This window comes from Galleria mellonella, unplaced genomic scaffold, assembly GCF_026898425.1.
Source record: "Galleria mellonella isolate WM207_F2 unplaced genomic scaffold, CSIRO_AGI_GalMel_v1 utg28, whole genome shotgun sequence".
NCBI lineage: Eukaryota > Metazoa > Arthropoda > Insecta > Lepidoptera > Pyralidae > Galleria > Galleria mellonella.
The window spans coordinates 4214851-4236393 of NW_026442064.1; the positions used below are offsets into that span (position 1 = coordinate 4214851).

Below are 21543 nucleotides of genomic sequence, written 5' to 3' on the forward strand. Positions count from 1 at the left end.
TTGATGGTGGTAATAATAAGGTATATAAGTTTTTAAAATTTATATAATACTTATTGTTAAATACACCTGACAATAATATAGGCAAGAAACTTTTTTTATTATTTATTTAAATTTTTAATTATATTTATAATTTATATTAAATTATTATTAACAATGTTTTTTTTTGTGTGCAGGAATATTCTTCATACTGCCGTGCATTGATACGTACGCACGCGTGGACCTCCGCACGCGTACTTACGACGTCCCGCCACAAGAGGTAAGCACGAGTATGAATAACTATTTTAAGACCTCTAAGGGGTTATAAATTGACGATGAAAAAATTTGGCAACCCACGCTACGCTATTCGATACCATTGAATGACATTTTTTAATGGATGAAAATGGAATGGTCCCTGTGCTATCGGTATGTATCGGTAGAGCACCAATAGGAGATCGTCGTTTCATCGTGATGAATTCAACAAAAATTTACCACGTTTCAAGGGGAAACCTCGCAAGAAAAGGTCGAACTGATATTGCTAACAATTCCTTTCCCCCAGTAAATTATATTAGAAAAAGACGGAGTCCAGTCAACCCATCATGACAAATACGTGTGAGGTTAACATCCATGAAGATAAATCAGCTCTCGATGTCAACCTGACAAAATAACGCAAGTCTATTGTTGCACAATCAATTTAACTAATAAAAATTACCTAAATAATTTTAAAAAGTTGATATAATGCATCAATTTAGTTACTCCATTAAATTGTTAAGCGTTAAGCCAAATCATATAAAAATTTGACTACCTTGAACGCTTAAGAAGTTTGATCGCATTACGAACTCTCAATTTGTTCGAACAATGTTGGCATACATCTATTTATTACATCTTAAGGATCTAATAAAAAATAAACAAGTTTTTTTTATACATCAGTGGATAATGCAGATATTGCTTTCCGTTATAAACATTGATATGTTATAGGTATTTTATAAATTATATAACGAAATAAGAAATACTAAAAACATAAGGGGCTCATTGTCAGATGCAAGCAGAAGCATATTCAGTGAATGACGGATGAGAAGCTAATCTATTTAAGATTAGATATTTTACCGCAGATACTGTCTGGACTACTAAGAAGATACATGTCTGCGCGTTCACCGCAATAAGTTGCCGTTTGTCGTATCTCCTCACTTTCAAGGCACTACCCTTAATAATAAGTCGAGCCCAAGAATTTTTGGCGTTAATATATCCAACGACGTCCAGTTTTGCGGTCGTTTGGAGGAAAAGGCTTAGATGGCCTTCAAAAATTTAGGAGTACTTAATAGAGTGAGACGGCATTCACACCGGAACACCACTACAATTTCATTGTAAAAAGCTTAAATCCAGCCATATATGGATTACTGTTCTCATCTATGAGCAAGAGCACATAGTACCATCTCCTTCCGTTGGACTGCATTCAAAGTCAGGCGAATTATTGATGATCTGCACCTTACATCCGATTCGACCAACTACAACTGCGTAGAAATGTTGCATCTTTATGCTTCTTTTATCGTATATATCAGGAGAAGTGCTCTGAGAAATTGTTCAAATTGATACCTGCTGCTGATTTTCACTTCTGTACAACCTTTTCTTTTATACAACTTAGAATGGCAAACAAACTGACGGCCCACCTGATGGAAAGTGGTAACCGTCGCCTATAGACATAACAAAGTATACTGTTTCACCCATGATACCCCCCATGCGTTGCCATTCCTGAGGACTCGGGTGTTATTTCTCTGTACCTTGTAAATTTACGCCAAAACTTGCCACAAACTAAAGTTCCATCCCAGCTTCCAGCAGTAGAATTTCGGAACCGATGCGGCATCATTACCTTCAAGAAAAGAGCATATTCCTTTTTAAAAGGCCGCCAGCACACCAGCAATGCCTCTGGTGTGGCGTTGAGTTATGTTGTTTTAAAGAAAGGTACTATCCTTAATCTACAGATATTCAAAGCCAGTACAAAGATACAAAGTGTATATAGGAAATATTTTCTTTGATAATTATAATATACAAAAACTCCTTGTCACGATCTTCATTAAAGCTAATCCAATACAACTCAACAAATTTTAATGAAATTTTGTATTAAATTATGGATTGATGGATATTAATTACATCCATCAACCCATAATTCCATATTCAATTTCAATGTTAGAACACTCCCTTAGAATGATGCTAATGATGACGTTTTTAGCCCGTACAATCGCGGAGACATATGCACGGACATACAGAAAAAGCTTTCAAACATTATATGCGCCTCATTTCGCGTCGAGGGTTAAAAAGAGGAGCAGATGGAAAAATCTCAAGTGCAAGCAAACTTGATTGATTACGTAAGCCGTCACATAATATTTATACCTTACATTACAACCCACGCGCGGATGACGTTTACTCAATATCCAAAAAAGTATTCGAGCAAATCACACATACCATAATAAAAGCAATAGAGACATTGATTTGTTTACCATATAGGTAGAGCATATAGAAATTAAAAAAAAAAAAACAGCAATATTGATTGTAAAAAAATTAATGCCGACACCAACCACAATAAATTTTCAATTATAATTTTTTTTTTTATACAACTTAGAATGGCAAACAAGTTGACGATACACCTGATGGAAAGTGGTAACCGTCGCCTATAGATATGAGCAGTACCATGGACATAACAGAGTATACTGTTTCGCCCATGATACCCCCCATGCGTTGCCATTCTTGAGGACTCAGGTGTTATTCCTCTGTACCCAGTAAATTCACGCCATACCCCACCCTTCAAACCGAAACGCAGCCATGCAAACACAACTGCTTCACGGTTGAAGCACGAATGGGACAGAAGTACCCAAGCAAGCGACTTTTGTACAAAGTCTCCCTCTGGTATAAAATATTTTAAATGTTTCATTTGTAGTTTTGTAATAAATATTATTGATGATTGTCATTTTGTTCATTTGTTTTAAAATAAGAATAATGAGATTAAGTAATTTAATTGTTCTTATACTAATGAAATAATATAAATAAATAATTGTGATATAAAAATAATAATAAAAATAATATTCACTGAAATATTGTGTTGTAAGTTATTGAATAATACAAATAGAAATAGATTACGCTTCGCGAGTAAACATGACAGAGCTATCTTTATAAACGACGTACAAAATCTGCTTCCGCTGTTTGAATTATTTATCATGTAACAACATGTACATGTAAAAGTAAAATATAATGGGAGCATTACGCGTACGTAATAATCTTGGTAATAATATCCGAATTAAATCCATCAGAGCGTAGCCTAAAATAATGAACCGACGCACTGTACCTATTAGAAGTAGGTTCTTATAGATTTGTGTGGCGACGTACGTATTTTCTTGTATATAAAACTGAATTCATAAGGTTAACGGACTTAACAAATCGACGGTTAACAAGGAAAACTCAAAACTGACATTTTTAAAATCGTTTAAAAAACTTTTTAACTTACCTATCCTATTTTCAATGTTGCATACATATTTAATATTTACATCATTTGAGGATTAATATTAAAATGAATTTCCTTTTTGATTTCATCATGTTCAGAATAAATTCAAAATTAGAAACTTTTCTGTAGTTTCTGTAACATTTTGTTCATGTTAGTTAGGGGTTATTAGCGGTTAACCGTCGAAATGTACTTAACTACCTAATTACAGTGAACACACCTTCATTAACTTAATGGATAATTTGTTAGACTTAATTTGAATTAATTTCATTTACTGTGTGTGTGTGTGAAATTACATGTTCGAATAGATATTTAGTTTTAGAGTACATACAACTATTAACTGTCCACTACTGAGCATAAGCCTAGCCCATAAGGGTAGTGTTGCCCGTACTTGCTACGCTTGGCACCCAGTTTATCAACGGTAGTTAAGTTTTTAGAGATGTTTTAAGAGGGACGCTGCCGCCCATTCCTCTACCACTGAGTTCCCCAAGTCGCATTAAACGTCTTCGTCTGATCTGAGATAGCATTAAAAAATTATAACTAGTGATCCGTAAACTTTATTTATTATATTATATATTATACTTAACTTATTTTATCTAACATTTTTTTTTCTCTAGTTAATTTGATAGCAGCAATGACGTAAAACTACCGTAATGCCAAAACTACAGGAGGCTGCGTGCAATAACTTATTGAACTCATGGCACTAAACATATTAAAAAACAATATGAATGCTCTCACAAATTACATTGCATGGTTTTACCCGTCCTATGTTTGAACGGAAGGCTCTCGACGTTGAAGTGTACTCGATTCTTTTCACGGGGCATGTCATCTACAAATTATTGGTACTCCAGCCGTTGATAAACTTTCTGTGCGTTTTCTTTTTGCTGTCAATCGCCAGGTTGCATTTCCTAAAAATACGCAGAAAAATTCTTAACGGTCTGTTCTCTTCTTCTTCTTCTTCTGTTTAGTAAATTATAGGTTAAGAGAAGTTGATTTACGAATATTAATTTTGATATGTCTGATTTCCATATTTCAATTTTGCTGAAAGTAAAATATTCAGCCGCAGCCATGTTACTCATTTTTCTCACTCAACTGAATTCAGCATATGAACGACGCAAGAAGCGTTTTTATAGTATTGTTTGGTTAGAAAATTAATATTTTGAATTAAGTATATAGGTTCCTTTTTTATGTAGATACTTTAATTAAATAGATGAAGAAAAAAAAGCAAAAACAAAGATATTGTTTAAATTGGTCGAGCTATGACTTATTAAGTATGTCGAAAAAATCCTGCCATCAATGAGCTATTTCGGCGTGTGCTGCAGAATCTGTGAGTTACTTGAAAATAATGTGTAGTAGAATTGTTGGTCTGACAAAGTTCTAAAGAAAAGTCGACGGTTGAATAGCGAGTATAATGTAAATTGTGTCATAACCAAACATTTAAATAGAACACTGTATTTACAATGCACATTTATAGTGTTACAAATTAATGTTTATCCAAATAAATAAATTCATCGCTTTTACTACATTCAGAGTAATAATACTAAATACTGATTTTAGAGTAATCTATGCCTTTCACAGTAAGTAACGTGTGTAAATAATTTAAAAATTAATTTGTTTAAGAGACATAGAAGATAAGTTGCTTTTATCTAATGTACGTCAACGAAGTCGCGGTTAAAAATTAGTAATAAATACAATTTAATTGTTTAATTACACTTTCATGAATGAAAGTCACAATTTCGTTTTATGTGTATTTTATTACTAACGATTACTCTTATTTCTAGTATTAGGTTTAATTTTAATGGAAACCAATTCCTGCATCAATTTCTTACAACATGCACATTGACTAACTTTTCCCTATACCAAGTTATCGCGTCAACGCAAACGGTGCATAATGTCCTTTTCTTAGGAGTTAGTCTAGTGAAATGTTAATAGGTCATTATTATAGACAGATAGCTACTACACTAAATTTTATATGCGACCTAGAACCTTGTCAATGCCATATTTTACGTGTATACCAAATTTCAAAATAATTTGTTAAGCCGTTAATGTGCTAAGAAGTAACAAATAAATAAACTCATTTTCATATTTATAATATTAGTAAGTATGAAGCTACCTTTGTATTAGAGAGGATATCCGTATTCGATGTATGTGATATAAAACAGTTTTTTTTCTCTCTAAAGGAACCGAAACAAATACTTTAGGGCTTCATGTACTAACATGTTTCGATGATATTTCTGTGGAAACAGGTATGGAATCACTAATAGAATACTTCCTTACAAAACATTAATTATGACCGACTTCAAAAAGAAGAAATGTCTCCATTCGGTTGTATTTTTTTTTAATGTTTGTAACCTCATATCCGAGTTTAAAATTATTCTTTTTTATCTGAAAGGACATACGGATTAGTCTCTCTTCTTTTCATTTAAGAGTTTCCTCTTGTCGGTGCAACTAATTCATGCATCTTCCTCCAGCCAGCTCTATTTCTCTCTCTGGCTCTCTCTCTCCAGTTTAGTCCTATAGAGATTTTATTAAAATCGATTCAATATTCTAATTTTTAGACGAAAATAACAGGTTTTATTACAACTGAAGTCGGTTTTTTTTTATATGGGACACAATTTTTAATAATCTATGTTATCTATTTAACCTTGTAAAGTTGAATTTGTCTATTTGTTTATTATTTTCCTTTCATGCTTATTCTTGCTTCAGGGATACAGTTTATCCTTGTCGAGCCTGTACCTTTCAATATGTCTTGACAGTCATCTCACTTATCTCCCATAAACATTGATACCATGGGTACCATAAATATAATAAGCAATGTGAAAGGAAATTCCTTTCGCTATGTTCAACCTTGGTTTTTTGATCCTCGTAACGCATTTTTATCGTCCCCGCCTAGGTCTTATTCACCTTGAAAAATTCTTACATCTGAACCACGAGTTATATTATAAGGAGAAAAGATTTTTGTTTGTTATGGATAAAATCAAAAAATTATAAATCTACTTTAAAAATTCTTTTATCTATAGAATACTTTTATATTCAAAACTCGTACGAAACCAGGATGGATCGCTAGTACATACGAACATATACAGACTTGCTGACGACCCACTGACTGATAAAAAATGGTTGCGGTTTCCTTTAGACATGAATAGACCATGGACATCACAAAATATAATATAATGAGTATCCTCATGAGTGGCTATTCCTGAGGATCAAAACCGTTCATAATGAAATTGCCGTATGTGCCCTAGTTTCCCGTGTGTCGTAAGAGACAACTAAGGGACGGCGAGGGTTGAGCAGTAGCCTCTTAAAAAGCGTCTCTAATACCCTCACTGCGGTTGCCAACTCGCCTGCTAAACATGGCAACTACTGGCAAAACTTCCCTTTAGAGAAGGCTTATATCCAGCAGTGGACAGTTAACGCCTGAAGTAATAAAAATAACGAAGTACAGCAACTTTGCAATTATATGTCAAATTTTAAAAACAATATAGCATTTTTCAATATTACTAATTGATTATTAAAAAAAAAACTGCTAACGAACTACAACGTTATTCATGTAATATTTTTTGTAATATATTGTTATATTATAAAGTTGTCTGAAAAATGTATTGAAAATATTTCGAAGCAAAATATGGAGGAGGTTTTTCAATACTCATAATAGATTTATGTGCAGTATTTTTTATTATTAACGCTTTTATTTACTGACAGAGCATTTTTTAAATAACCAGTCGAAAATATTAAAAAACCAAAGAGAGGCTTTGTACAAAAGTCGTTTGTTTATGTACCTCTGTCCCATTCATGTTTCAATAGTGAAGCAATTGTGTTTACATTGGCTGTGTTTCAGTTCGAAAGGTGGGATATGGCAGTGAATTTACAGAGTATAAAATCAATACACCTTATTCCTCAAAAATGGCAATATATGGGGCGTAACATGGGGGAAACAGTGTCCTCTTTTATGTTCATGGTACTGCTCATATCTATAGGCGATGGTTACCACTTCCCATCAGATGTGCTATTAGCTTGTTTGCCATTCTAAATTGCATAAAAAAAACATTGAAATTTATTTAATTCTTTATTGTACACACTAGTTATAAGAATATGACAGAGGTAATCAAAAGTACAAAGGCGAGTGTTTGAATTGTTTTTGAAAATTGACAAATAATTACGACAATGCCACTTCGGTTAGCAAAAGTATTGAACGCTGTTAAGATGTTATGCCTCTGTACCCTGTAATTTCTATGTCATATCCCTCTCTTTAAACCATTCGAGCCTAACAAGTTTGCAGTACAAATGCATGTAGTACAAAGGTAGTACAAAATCGGGGCGAAAAACATTTTTTATAAAAAGTTCTAAGAGCTCTTTTGCTAACAAAATAGGGTATATTCATAGACTTAGTATACCGTAATATGTACCAATATATTACACCAGATAGACCTCTAAGCGGTTCCCCCTGGAAACTATTGCGATTAATTCTTGAGGAATTCGTTAAGATGAACTAACTGATATGTTTCATATTCACCTGTCATATTTCACCAATAGCGCAGGCGGGGTTACCATTCCATTATCACCCATTAAAAAAAGTGATACAAAATTTTACTTCCCTAAATATTAATGATATACTCTCATGTTTTTTAAAACGTTTTTTATATGAGGTCAATTTATAAATTTTAATATTGTATTAACATCCTCAAAGGAGGAGTCTAGTCTTATATTGATACGATGGCCACGCAGTTTCATATAGGCTTTTATTTCCAACATCTTAATAAAGAATTGTGACACGATGAATTCTTACTAAGTCATAGTACTTAGAATATTTTACGACATCATCAAATATTCATTTTTAATGCCTATAAGCCGTTGTATGGATTCAAGGTTAGATTATTTACTAATGTTTAGCATCAACTCGATCGAACACAATCGGTCATTCGATTAAAGTCATATAAATGTACTTTGTTGTGACGGTTTACTTACCCTTCTAATCAATCTTTTGCTGCTAACGTTCAAAGGTGCTATCAGCTTAATGCGTAATATTTTGGTATTCCTTTTTCTTGATGTTATGATTTCACTAAGGCACCGTGAGTATTTCAATGTATTCTGAGATACCTATGATGCTGTTTATCTCAGTAGATTTCTTATTACAGTGAACGTTCTAAATAAGCAATCTCTCTATAAGCAACATTTATATTTTATTTAATCTACTCAGCTTAATTAGTAAAAGAAATAAGAAAAATATTTTCCAGGCGGTAAGTATTTTTATACTTCTTTGTACTCTGTAAGCAACTTTTCCCAATAAGAATTTTTTTATTCACTGTATTATGTCTATTTATAATGGTAAACAAACTGACAAACCACTTGGTCGACTGTAGTCATGAAAACACCATGGATATCACAGAATACACTGTGATGCCCATGGTAATTACGGACTAGGTATTTTTGTATTCGTACCCTGTAATTTCACCGTCATATGTCCCTTTCAAACCGAAACAGCAATACAAGCACGAATGCTTTACCACAGGAATATGAGTAGGACATAGATACCCATGCAGGCAGTTTTCCACTGGTAAAAATGCTCCTCAATTATATAAGAAATTTTACTTTTGACGAAAGCTAGTGAGCATATCAAGGGGAAATATACGTTAATGATTTCTTTTTTATTTCTTAAATATTTTATATTCTTTTGACCAGGTCCTCACTAAGGATTCTGTAACTGTCTCCGTGGATGCCGTAGTCTACTATCGAGTCCACAACGCCACTATATCAATAGCTAACGTGGAGAATGCCCATCATTCTACTAGACTTCTTGCTCAGACCACATTGCGTAATACTATGGGAACTAGACCGCTACATGAAATACTGAGCGAACGGGAAACCATCTCCGGAAATATGCAACTGTCTTTGGATGAAGCTACCGAAGCCTGGGGTATCAAGGTTGAGCGTGTGGAAATGTAAGTATTAATCTTCATATACAAGCTTAAAATTGGAATCGACATCATCAATGGTCCATAAAACTAAAAATTTTATATATAGTATATAATTTTTTTGCAACTTAGAATGCCAAACGAGCTAACGGATAGTGCTACCTGATGGATAGTGCTAACCGTCGCGTATACATATAAGCAGTACCATGGATATAACAGAGTATTCATCTGTATCTTGTAAATTTACTGCCACCATCCTTCAAACCGAGACACAGCCATGCAAACACAACTGCTTCACGGTAAAAACACGAATGGGACAGAGATGTCCAAGTAAACGACTTTTATACAAAGTTTCCCTCTGGTTATTTAAAAATACTAACCAACTCAAAAGCTAACCTTGGGTTTTGAGAGAGACTCAAATTTTTGAGGGTTTCGAGGCCATATTTCTTCAGTGAAAATTTTCAGTTTCACTGGTACAATACTGTCATCGAAGGTTTCCAACAATTCCGACCTTAAAAAAATCTCGTGTTCGTTCAACAATCTCTGAAACTGCTTATATACAACTTATAACTATGTTATATAACTTGACAAATAAAATATTATTATCCCGATAAGAAAATGGTGGTTGCAAAGGACAAAACAACGTTTTCTGGGTCAACAATTACCTATAAATATGACTGTTCTACTAGACTAGAACAAGAATGTTCATACCAAAGTTTAACAAAAGTGTGGAAACAATGCCATTATTTATTTATTTATTACATAAAACCCTTTCATATATGTCATGTAGATGATATTGTTAAACATTGCTAACATAACACGTAAAGTTCTCACCGAGTAGTTTATTTTCGATCATATTTTCAATTTTCCAAAACAATTGAGTAACTTTTAATGTTTCTCGCCAATTATTTAAAAAGTCCTGTGCAATTTTCATAACAAACAAAGTCAATTGCCTTTCGACCCCATCAGACTTCCTGTCAGGCCGATGTTAATTAAAATTTATCGACTAGAAATGGTATCTATTTATCTGAACTTAACGTACATATTTAAATAATTTATTTTTTCTTTTGCCCGTTATTTTGCATTTTAAGTCAAGATATTAAGATTTATAATTGTGTATTTAAAAAGCGACCAGCTTACAATGATCTATGTTTGCAAGTTACAAATGTACAGGGCAATCGGTAGCACCTAATCAATACTGGTGACACGATATTGTAAGTGAAACAATGATGCATCAATAAACAATTTCATACGACTGATTATTCCGTTTAACACAATATTATGTACTTAACTAACCCTTTGATTTTCTATTTAAGTATTAGCTTACTAAAAATATACTTAAAAATGTTTTTTAAAACTTTATTTAGGAGAGAAAATTGCATTTTTACGTGACAATTAGTATATCTATTTTAAACCTAAGGCTTTATTTATTAATGAGCGAAAAGTTTTGACATAAATTAACCACTTATTAGGGTAAAGGCTTTCTAACCACTAAAAACTGCACGATCTGAGTGCAAGATTTATTATAATTTTTATTACAGTGACTTATTCGTAGGGCTTTATTGTAAGATATACAGGAACGTATAGGCATAATCTACTCCATTCCCTACCATTCTTAGAATTTTGATAAGTGTATTCATAAATATTTATAGGTATATTGTTATTAAATAAAATAGCGTGTTGATTTTATCGTTGAACATCCCATACTATCACACGCATTCGTCAAAAAAAACGGAAAGATAAACTTTTCCCGTCAAATGTCCTACTAGCAGCCAATAAAACAATCGTGGTAAGTGTCTAATAAAGTTGAAATAACTTTGAATTAAGCCTCTAACAATCTCAAATCACAGTAATTACTAAAGTAACGAGTTTGGTTTGTTCTATTAAAGGACGAGTCCGTTCCAACGCACCACATGTGAGTAAACAAATGCAGTAATTAAATATAATGATGAAGGGGCGAAGGGAAAAGCATACGATGCGGGTAAATACTAGTGATGAGTCGTGTCGGTAATTAATTCTAAAACAGATTCGAATACTGTCTCGAATCTGAAGCTTCAAACAAATACTGACTCAGTATTATTCTAGTGTTACTCAAGACAAATGTTTCAAATTATTTCGGAAGCTTTCTTTTAATAAAATTAATAAATGTTCAGGTACTTAATAATTTTTTGTCTAGTAATTAATTAAGGCAGTAAACCCATAAAACTTGCGTATTTAAACAATAATTTACTCTCGGTCGTTGGTTATCAACAACACGACCCTCTGGGATCAGCCATTTTTACAATTTAGGATAAATCTAATTCTTTAGCTTCCAATTTCAAATTTCATAAGTGGTATTTGGACGACAGCACTCTAGACATTAGAAAATATTTTTATTATGCAGAGTGTACAATAAAGATGTTCTAAATTCAAAAGTCTGGCCCCAAACATTAAATTTTAAATAACCAAATTTTCACTATCTTCTTAGATTTTTCTCTGGATAATTCTCGAATTTTGTAGAAAACTAAATTTATAACTTTTATTTAAGCTCTGACCGTTTTCTTAACATTAATATAGCCACACCATATATAATATTAGTCATTACTGCCTTTTTGTACCAAATTTTACTTACATTCTTTGTAGAAACGTGCAGAATCCCAGACTTTAGTCAGTATTCGTGTAATCCTGACCCGGTACATCACTAGTAAATACCGTAATTTACGATATAACGATCTAGTTAGGGACAACTACCCAAGAGTGGCCGATAGCTACACAACATAGTTTGAATAGTTGAATCGATAAACTTGCCCGTGAAAAGTATTTACTAAATACCTACCTACTGTAATATTTAATAGTGACGCGTGTTCGGCATAAGGATGGAAATGTTGAATTTATTAGCCACCAAAGACCTTTTTATACATATTGATTACTAGCTATATCCCACGGCTCTGCTTACCTGAAGCAGTACAAAAAGTGTCTCACATGCTAAGTTAGGATATAACCTACTCGTGTACTAGACCACAACTTGCTAGTATATAATTTTTAATTATATACTAGCAAAGGAACTATTTTTTAATAGATGATAATGGAATAGTAACCTGATGTATACATCACGATGGACTAGCTGACCAGCCTTTTCATTCTCACCTCTCATCCCTCACTGGTGCCTCGTTAGCGTATACCGTTAGCGCAAGCAGGGCACCAGTGAGGGATGATAGGTGGGAATGAAAAGATAGTTAGACCATCGTGATGAATACACCTAGAATTTAGCGTCATGGTTTCCAGAGGGAATCATGTGGAGGTCGACCAAACAGAGTATATTGCTAGTAGAGATGGGCAATCCACCTGGGTGGGTTTAAAGTCTGGTGGGTAAAAACCGGGTGTTTTGGGTTTATTGGGTTTAAACCCCATAAACACCCAAATTTTTGGGTGTTTATGATTTTGTACTTCATCATCGTCATCTCAGCCGCAAGACGTCCACTATACTGGACATAGACAATATTATTATGCAGCCTACAGAATAAAAAACTTTTAATTTGATTTTGAGTTTATTAAGAAAGAGATGAAAGTAAAATGTAAAACTACAGTCAATCACTGTCAGATTCAGAGTTATTACAAGCGATGAATTGTATAGGTTCGATAGGCTCTATTTCGTCTAAACTGTTATGTTCATTTACTTGCTCAATGAAAGCTTCTAAGGTATTTTCTTCATTAAACTGAATGTCCTCGCATTCAGCTTTATGTTTAAGATTCCAGTTATAACAAATGAATGAAATTTTTTCAGTTCTTTCAGTTGTAAGTCGATTTCTTTTGTTATTATGTATGTAGCCTTGGATACTAAAGGAACGCTCAGTGGCTGCCGAAGTACAGGGAGCTGATAGAATACGAATCGCTACTTTGCTTAACTCAGTGGAACCACAAATACCTTTCCACCATATTAGGGGCTCAATGCTATCTAATGAGCTCCATACAAATCCTCTGGCCCAAAAGTTTTCTTTAGCTTTATAACACGCCAAATCTGCCATTACATTTGACAAACTTAAGTGTTGGCTTAAATTGTAGATAAACTCCATACCCTTAAGTTCTTCCTCTTGAGTAAGTTCGACTCCTAGAGTCCTGGGGTCTAGAATATATGCTGCAAAATGTATTGGCCTCATTGCCATATTGCATCTTGAAGATACTGATGTTAGAATCTGCTGTTTGCTTTCTTCGCTCAATGTCGAAATCTCATTTAATGCAAAACGTATCTTAGCTTGTACATCTCTAAATGTAATGTATGTGCGATGCAAACGATTCTGGTCGCTCTCTAAGTAAAATATGCTTTCAGTGACTGGTTCCAAAATACTTATACATTCCCCTGTCTTCGTCCAGAAATCATCACTTAGAATTAAATCTTTAATATCTCTTGAAATTACCACATCTTCTCTAACTGTTAATATTTGCAAAGCTATCTTATTTGCTTTCAAACTTTTTAACGAAGTAACATGACTTCCCCATCTTGTAGCACAAGGCAATTTTAGTGTTTGTGTAGAATCTTCACCCTGCCTTGATTTTATCAACAAGGAACTTAATCGTTGACTCCTTTTAACAGTTTTTATTATATTTATGGCTTGCATAATAAACACAGTTACTTCTTGTATCTTTACAATATCTTGGCACAACAAGTTAAGGATATGTGCACAGCAACCGAGAGGAACAACATGTGGATATTTGAGTTTTGTTAATTCGAATGCCTTTTGTATATTTCTAGCGTTATCGCCAATAAGTACAAGAAACTTATTTGCTCCATACACTTTCATTACTTTTTCAACTTCTTGGCTAAGGTATTCACTAGTGTGAGGATTACTTTCTGTATTCAAACTTTTAACGTATGCAGGTTGAGGTTTTGATATAAGAAAGTTTATTATTCCTTCATTTCTTAAATTAGACCAGCCATCGCACTGAAGGTGTAAGTAACTACAAGCATTTAGTTCCTCATTTAACTCAAAACGCATTTCTCTATATATTTTATCTAAGTATTTTGTCGCTAAAGCTTTACGTGAAGGTATTTTAAATTTTGGTTGCAATTTTTCGAAAAATTGTATCCATAAAGGATGTTGCACCATCGATAATGGCGTCCCTGTTACAAATATAGCTCTCGCTAATTCTGTTTTTATATGATCATCGGTGTCTTGAAACTCAGCATTTATTGTAGTGTTAGCAGACGACGAGGGGCTTATAAAAGAATCATTTGTCTCTATCTCTGACAGTCCAGACATTTTGGTTTTGGACGAGCTATCTTTTATAAGTTTCATAGAGTCTTTTAATGTTTCTGGAGATTTTGGACAAGTGATAAGATGTTGAAGCATTTTGGCAGCATTACTGAATTTGTAGACCTTATTACAAAGCTTGCAAGAAACAGACTTGTTTGGTAAAGTACGGTAGTGCTCCCATATGCGTAAATCTTTAGGTCTCCCCATTGAACCTAAAAAAATGAACGATGATTAGTTGGTCTGACGAAAATTCAACAATAGAGTGCCTATTTTTTTACAATGATTATTTCTTGTTATTTACAATAAATTTATTAAAAAAATAATAAAATAAATACAAAAAACCTTTGTAAAATTACATCTCCTCGGAGGATTAAACGCAGACGCTAGTTTATTATCGTATTGTTCTGTATTTTTCTCAGCAACTTCTTTAATTCGATTAGGTACTTACGCATATTATGTTAAAAATAAATATCTAGTACACATCTTAGGCTATCCACCATTATTATCCAATGACGACTCTCAGCTAACTATGCACTATCATCCAAAATAAACGTGTATGGAAAATTTTATCCCAGTCGGTTGAGGATTGAGGATAATTGCATCAACATACGAACATACCTACATACTTTTATTTACATAACGCAAGCTAAATAAAAGCTTGTAATAATACATCTAATTTTAAGTTAAAATTGTTAAGTGATCATGATATAATTGTATCATTCAAAAATCCACTTACCTTTAATTATTTCTTGTTAAGTATAAATATTATTTCAAATCTGCTCCCTTAATATGCACTTTTTTACTGCTTTTCCTACCTAACACGTTACCAGGAAGTCACGTTACCAGAGTCAGAGTAATAGTGAACACGTTTGACAGTGATTGTCGTCGCCTCATATTCAGCGTCGACGAATAGGGGAATCCCCAGTCATAATGTATTGCATGCGTGGCGGTCTTACTTCAAATCCATAAACAAAGAGATAATTACAGAACTCGATACTAGATGGCGCTGTTTTTGTTTGAAGAAAGTTTGCGGGCTAAAATACATAGAATTTCATCAATGACTTCCACAAAGAACAACATTTCTGTTTTTTCTAAGTCCGTATCTCTTCCGTATATTTCATAAGATATAAGCTTGGGCTACATTGTTATGCAACGTGATTTTGTCGCTGTCTTGCTAGCAGGGTTGACAGATATACGATTTAAATCGTACTCATACTATTATTTGTCTATTTTTTAATGTACGATCGTAAAGATTATGATCGTAATTCGCACAAAAACATACGACTTTTTGGTTACCTGGCAACATTTTTATTATGAAACGAACATGCTCACATCATCAGTCACATGCAACAATTTATTGGGGATTTCCCCTTCACATCTGGCAGTCCTGCTTGCTAGAATATAGGTAAGTCAGCCACAGTTACTGACGATCGATATTTAAAGGGTATTGTTTTTGTGCTAAATATTTCATAAAAACGTTATTTAATACTTTGTGGATTATTAATTTAGTTGATAATCACTGGAAGTAAAATGGATGCTAATTTGAGAGATCAAGATCTTCGTATAAAACAGTTAATAAAAGAAAATCTACGTAAGTACTCTTTTTATACCTAGGTAGGTAAGGTATAATAAACACAAAAGGTACTTAGATCGCGTGTGTTCGAAGCATTTATTCTAATAAATTTAATTTAAAATTGTAGAAAGAAAAAAATGTCTGCCAAGCCGTAGCCGAAGCCGATCTCCAAATATATTTGGCGATAGTGAGACCCAGTGTCCAGACGATTTACCCAGCGTCGTCGCAACAAAGAAAAAAAACGAGGATAAAGTAAAAGAAAATTTACTGAAAGAAGAAACAAACTGTTCTAAATGCTTAATTTATGGAGAAGAGGATAAAAGAAATGAGTATTTCGGACTGTTAGTGGCTCAAGAATTTAAATATATACGGCCATGTGTGCGAACGAGGTGTTATGAAGAAATTTTAAAGTATCTACGGGAAGCAAAAGGCCAACATGTTGATCAACTGCAACATGAAAACACTGAAAATTAATTACTTTCATTTTATTATATATAGATTTTTAAAATTTCCTGAAATATTATTAGTTAACGTTTTATTTAATATTGTAGAATTGATCAATACAATTTATAAAAATAATTTATTGGTATTACTTACATATTTTCAAAAAAATACGTAAAAACCTATTTTTTTGGGTGATTATGGGAGTTTATGGGTGTTTATTGGGTTTTTACCAAAGCACCGGGTTTAAACCCGGTGCTTTGCCCATCTGTAATTGCTAGTAATGGAACTGGTAGTTCGCATTACTAACAATCCCTTACCCCTACCTTCAGGGATTAGGAAGCTATAGTTTCATTAATAATCCTATCACTAATCTCTGTCCAAACACAATGTGACATTATCTTGACATTGAGCATAACATACATATATAATATACGTATGTGCGTGCATACGTGTGTAATATCAAAGAAATATCGTGTACGAAAACCTAATATTTTGGTTAGACCGAAGTCTGAAATTTCTGTGATCATCTCTAAAAAGACAACACTACAAAACTATCAAATCATATAGTAATAATAATAATAATTCTTTATTTGGAACAAAAACATTGGTTACGATATTATTGAAAAACGATGATATCCGCAGAAGTATGAAACTGTGTCGCGAATATCAACGCCCTCCACCTCATTGCAGGAATAGTATAGTGATAGTAAGGAATAGTATAGTAATAATAGGAATAGTATAGTAGTAATAGGATAGTAAATCACCTTTTTAATTTTTTTATGCAAAATGTGATACGAAATCGTTGTTGATAGATCACTCAGCAGTGGTTAAATGACTATCGCTATAGAAGGCGCCTGACTATACGCGGAAGGGATTATTAGTAATAGGGTCTTAAAAGCCCCATTACTAGCAATACACTACGCGGTTCCCCCTGAAAACCATGATGATTAATTCTTATGAAGTTCGTCACGATGGGCTAACTGAGCTGTTTTCATCCTCACCTATCATATATCACTGGTATATGCTAGCAGGTCACCAGCGTATACCGACAGCGTCGGCGGAGTTACCATTCTAGTACCATTCATAAAAAAAAAAACTGGGCGCGTGAGCAACCAATATACTCGTATTTTGATTTTGATAGGAGACCATCTAGCTAGCTAGTTTACCATTCATTGAATAAAGAAGCTAACATAACCGCTTATGATCAATTACTACCTGAAATTCCTTACCCCACAACATTAAAAATAATCCTAGACCTTATCCTCACTAAGCATCAAGTGAGGATCAAACGCAAATCCATCTATTAATGAAAAAAATTAAACGCCCAAACCAAAGATAGATAATCTTTTTCGACAACAGAATACCTCTTTTCGACATCGGAGAACTTTCTAAATGCGTAACACACTAACATAAATTCTGTTTCCTGCATCCAAACAGGATCTATATAGAGTATTGTGCAAACCAAAGATTTCTCTGAAAAATAAGCGGGTATAGAAGGATTATGTACATAATAAATGTTTGATCTTGTCCAAACTTTGACGTTTAGACTCCCAAACGAATTTATAATCCTTTTTTAGCAATTTAACCAACGGGAGGGATATTTTGGGATAATTATCTATATATAGCAATATGAAAAGAAATCTATTAAACGTTTCTTTTCCTTAACGACGAGATATTCAGAATTGATTTCAGCTTCTCTTTATCAATTGTACAAAAAAAATGTGTACATGAAAAATAAAAATGAATACAATCGACTAGCTTTTCTCTCGCTACTTCATGCGCATGGTTTCAACAGTGGGAAAATCATAACGTATCACGAAAAAAATTGCAATAGATTTTTAATTAAATCTTAAGGAACACAACTGTGGAAACCGCATCTAATTAGATACAGTAATTTTTGTGTGATGTCGAAACAAACATACAGACAATCAAACGAAATTTAAAATATATTGTTTTGGCATCTACCGATATCTTATATTAGTTTCGTTAAATATCTCCCATGTACAGACATTGTCTAGTTACAATTTTATAATATTACTAGCCGTTTCCCGTGGCGTTGCCCGATTCTAACTATAAATAACTTCCCGTATTTCATTCCCGTTGGAACTGCTCATGAATCCGGTCTTGAAAAAACATCCTCTAGAATATCATATGATACAATGTCGTAGTACGAATAGTTTCTTATAAGAGCGATCCGAGGAACACTAATGGGTTATTAAGGTGGTTACATCAAATCCAACTTTACTGCCTACAGTATTGCTACTAAAAGTGGATTACGTAATAAACTAACATAATTATTTGTGCTAGCAATGGGACTGGGAGTCCACATTATTAGCAATCACTTCCCCCCTCCTAAGAGACTCCAGCATAGGGTTCTTCAAAAATAGGGTAAAGAGGTTTCTTCAGGGAGGGCAACGAACGCATAATGCCCCTGGTATTATAGGCGTAGGTAGGTATATAGGCTACGGTAACCACTTACCATCAGGTGGGCCGTGAGCTTGTTTTCCACATTTATTATATCTGTAGTGTAAAAAAAAATATTTTTACTCAATATTATAAGTTACTTCCTCAGATATACGAGGTCTGTCCGGAAAGTTCGTATAAAAGTGTTCTGGAATGCGAGAAAGAGGAGTGGGGAGGCCAGGTAAGCGCAGGACCCCTTCCTTATGTCCCTAACAATGCTTCAGTTCTGGTCTGACCGCCGTGCGTGGCTTGTCACGCCATCTGTGAAGTTACCTCTTAACGAAACCCCGTCGGCATGGAGCCCGCTTCCGTTGAAGAGCAGCGCGTCGTAATCAAGTTTCTCTCGAAACTCGGCAAGAATGGCCGTGAAATTTTTGCCGATCTAATTCGATAAGGCATCCGGGGAACCACGTACAAAAAAATCAAGAAAATCCCGCTCAAATGTCAAGACAATGTTGATTGTTTTTTTCGATGTTCGGGGGATTGTCCATCAAGAATTCGTCCCTCCAGGCCAGACAGTTGATGGAAAATTCTACGTCGATGTGCTCAGACGCCTCAAAGCTCGTGTGGCACGAGTTCGTCCAGAATTGGCGCGAGAGGGGCGTTGGATTCTTCACCACGACAATGCCCCTGCCCACACCTCTCTTGTTGTCCGTGAGTTTTTGAGTAAAAATTCCATTACGGTGACCGAACACCCCCCCTATTCGCCGGATTTGGCCCCGTGTGACTTCTTCTTGTTCCCAAAAACCAAATTGGTACTTCGGGGGCGGCATTTGGGGGACATAAATGAGATAAAAAAAGCTACGACGGGGCAGCTGAGAAACCTACAACCAGAGGACTTTCAAGGAGCCTTCTCACAGTGGAAACGGCGTTGGCACAAGTGCATTATGTCACAGGGGGAGTACTTTGAAGGGGATAAAATTGATTTACCTGAATAATTGTAAAATAAATTTTTAAAAAACTTTTATACGTACTTTCCGGACAAACCTCGTATGGTACATATAAACTCTAATCTTGCTATAAAAAATTCGTGCATTTTAAATTAATAAAGCGACTAAAACAATTTTAAACCTTCCTTTTAATACTCATTTTGTATATGAGAGGCTCGAAAATTTTTGTCATTTTTAACCTTTGTTTATTGGGGGGGAAAAAAGATTGTTTGTAATGGGGTCTAACAGCCCTATCGCTAGAAATATACTCTAGTAAATTGGCCTCCTTGCGATTCCTCCTAAAAACCACCGTGGTTAATTCCTATTAAATTCGCTACGATCGACTATCGTGGTCACCCATCATCAGTGGCAACTGGTGCCCGACTACATACTGATAGCGCAGGCGGGGTGACCATTTTTTCACCCATAAAAACCCATGTTTATTTGGTGAAAATGCTAAAACGATTTCCATGTCATCCTATAGGTATATTATATTTTGTCAAAGTTGACCTACTTACGTTCTATGTGAAATGCAACGACTATGTAATCTTGCTATCATAATGATATCACACACAGAACATTCGTGGGAAGCCGCACACATGTGCGAGAAATTCTATTAGTGAATATTGGAGAAATTTTCGCAGAAGAATCTTTTTTCTGTTGAATGCAATAATATCAATTGGATAGACGCTTTTACTCGACCCATATTTTTTGGTCGAAATTTTGCCTACAAATCATTTACATACAAGCTAGTATAATAATACTAGCTTTTACCCGCGACTTCATTCGCGTGATCGGGATATGTTCACTGACCGGGATTAAAAGTAGCCTGTGTCTCTTTCTATCCCATATATACCAATTTTCAGTGATTGGTTAAGGCATTAAGGCGCTAAGAGAGGAGATAACAAACACACTGACTTTCACATTTATAATATTATTAAGAATGTTTTGTTTCTTAAGATTTAAATTTTAATTTAATTTAAATAAAATTTTATTTTAATTTATTTTTAATTTTTAAGATTTCTTTTCAACTGACATCAAAAAGAAAAGCAGAACAAGAAACATTGAATATGGTTGTATTTTTTTTGTCTGTTACCTCATAAGTCAGTCAGTTGTAAACCAATTTGGATTTCTTTTTATCTTACAGATTTGTCCCATACAAATTGTATCAAAACCGATACAGTAGTTCAGTTTTAAACTTAACTGGTTAGCTGCACTTGAATTCGGATTTTTTGGAACGTAACCTTATATTATGTCTATGATTAAGTTGTTTTAACAAAAGTATAAATTTTGTTTTTAACAAAATTTACAGTTTACTTACAGTTAAACTTACACGTGACTTGTTATTATAGTCTGTTCCAATATAACTTAATGAAAATGTAAACAAACATGTCACTGACCCGACGAGATAGTCGACTAATATACTAATATTATAAATGTAAAAGTGCGTTTGTTTGTTTGTTACCTTATACCTTATACGCCTTAACAGCTTAACTGACCACTATGAAATTTTATATATACACAT

The 21543-nt window shown here is 34.0% G+C and overlaps 2 protein-coding genes across 3 annotated transcripts in view; one reads left to right on the forward strand and one right to left on the reverse strand.

Annotated features, from left to right (window-relative positions):
* Positions 1 to 21543, forward strand: part of LOC113517029 (band 7 protein AGAP004871) — a 39699-nt gene that overhangs the window by 14080 nt on the left and 4076 nt on the right. For both annotated transcript variants that reach the window (XM_052895481.1, XM_052895480.1), the window contains exons 4-5: positions 174 to 256; positions 9146 to 9405. In XM_052895481.1, the coding sequence (XP_052751441.1) occupies positions 174 to 256; positions 9146 to 9405 (343 nt within the window). The remainder of the gene's footprint in view (positions 1 to 173; positions 257 to 9145; positions 9406 to 21543) is intronic.
* On the reverse strand, positions 12689 to 16885 carry LOC128200820 (uncharacterized). The gene is made up of 2 exons (XM_052895479.1): positions 15346 to 16885; positions 12689 to 14821 (listed from the first exon to the last, which is right to left on the reverse strand). The coding sequence occupies exon 2, from the start codon at positions 14814 to 14816 to the stop codon at positions 12945 to 12947; it is 1872 nt and encodes a 623-aa protein (XP_052751439.1). The 5' UTR covers positions 14817 to 14821; positions 15346 to 16885; the 3' UTR covers positions 12689 to 12944.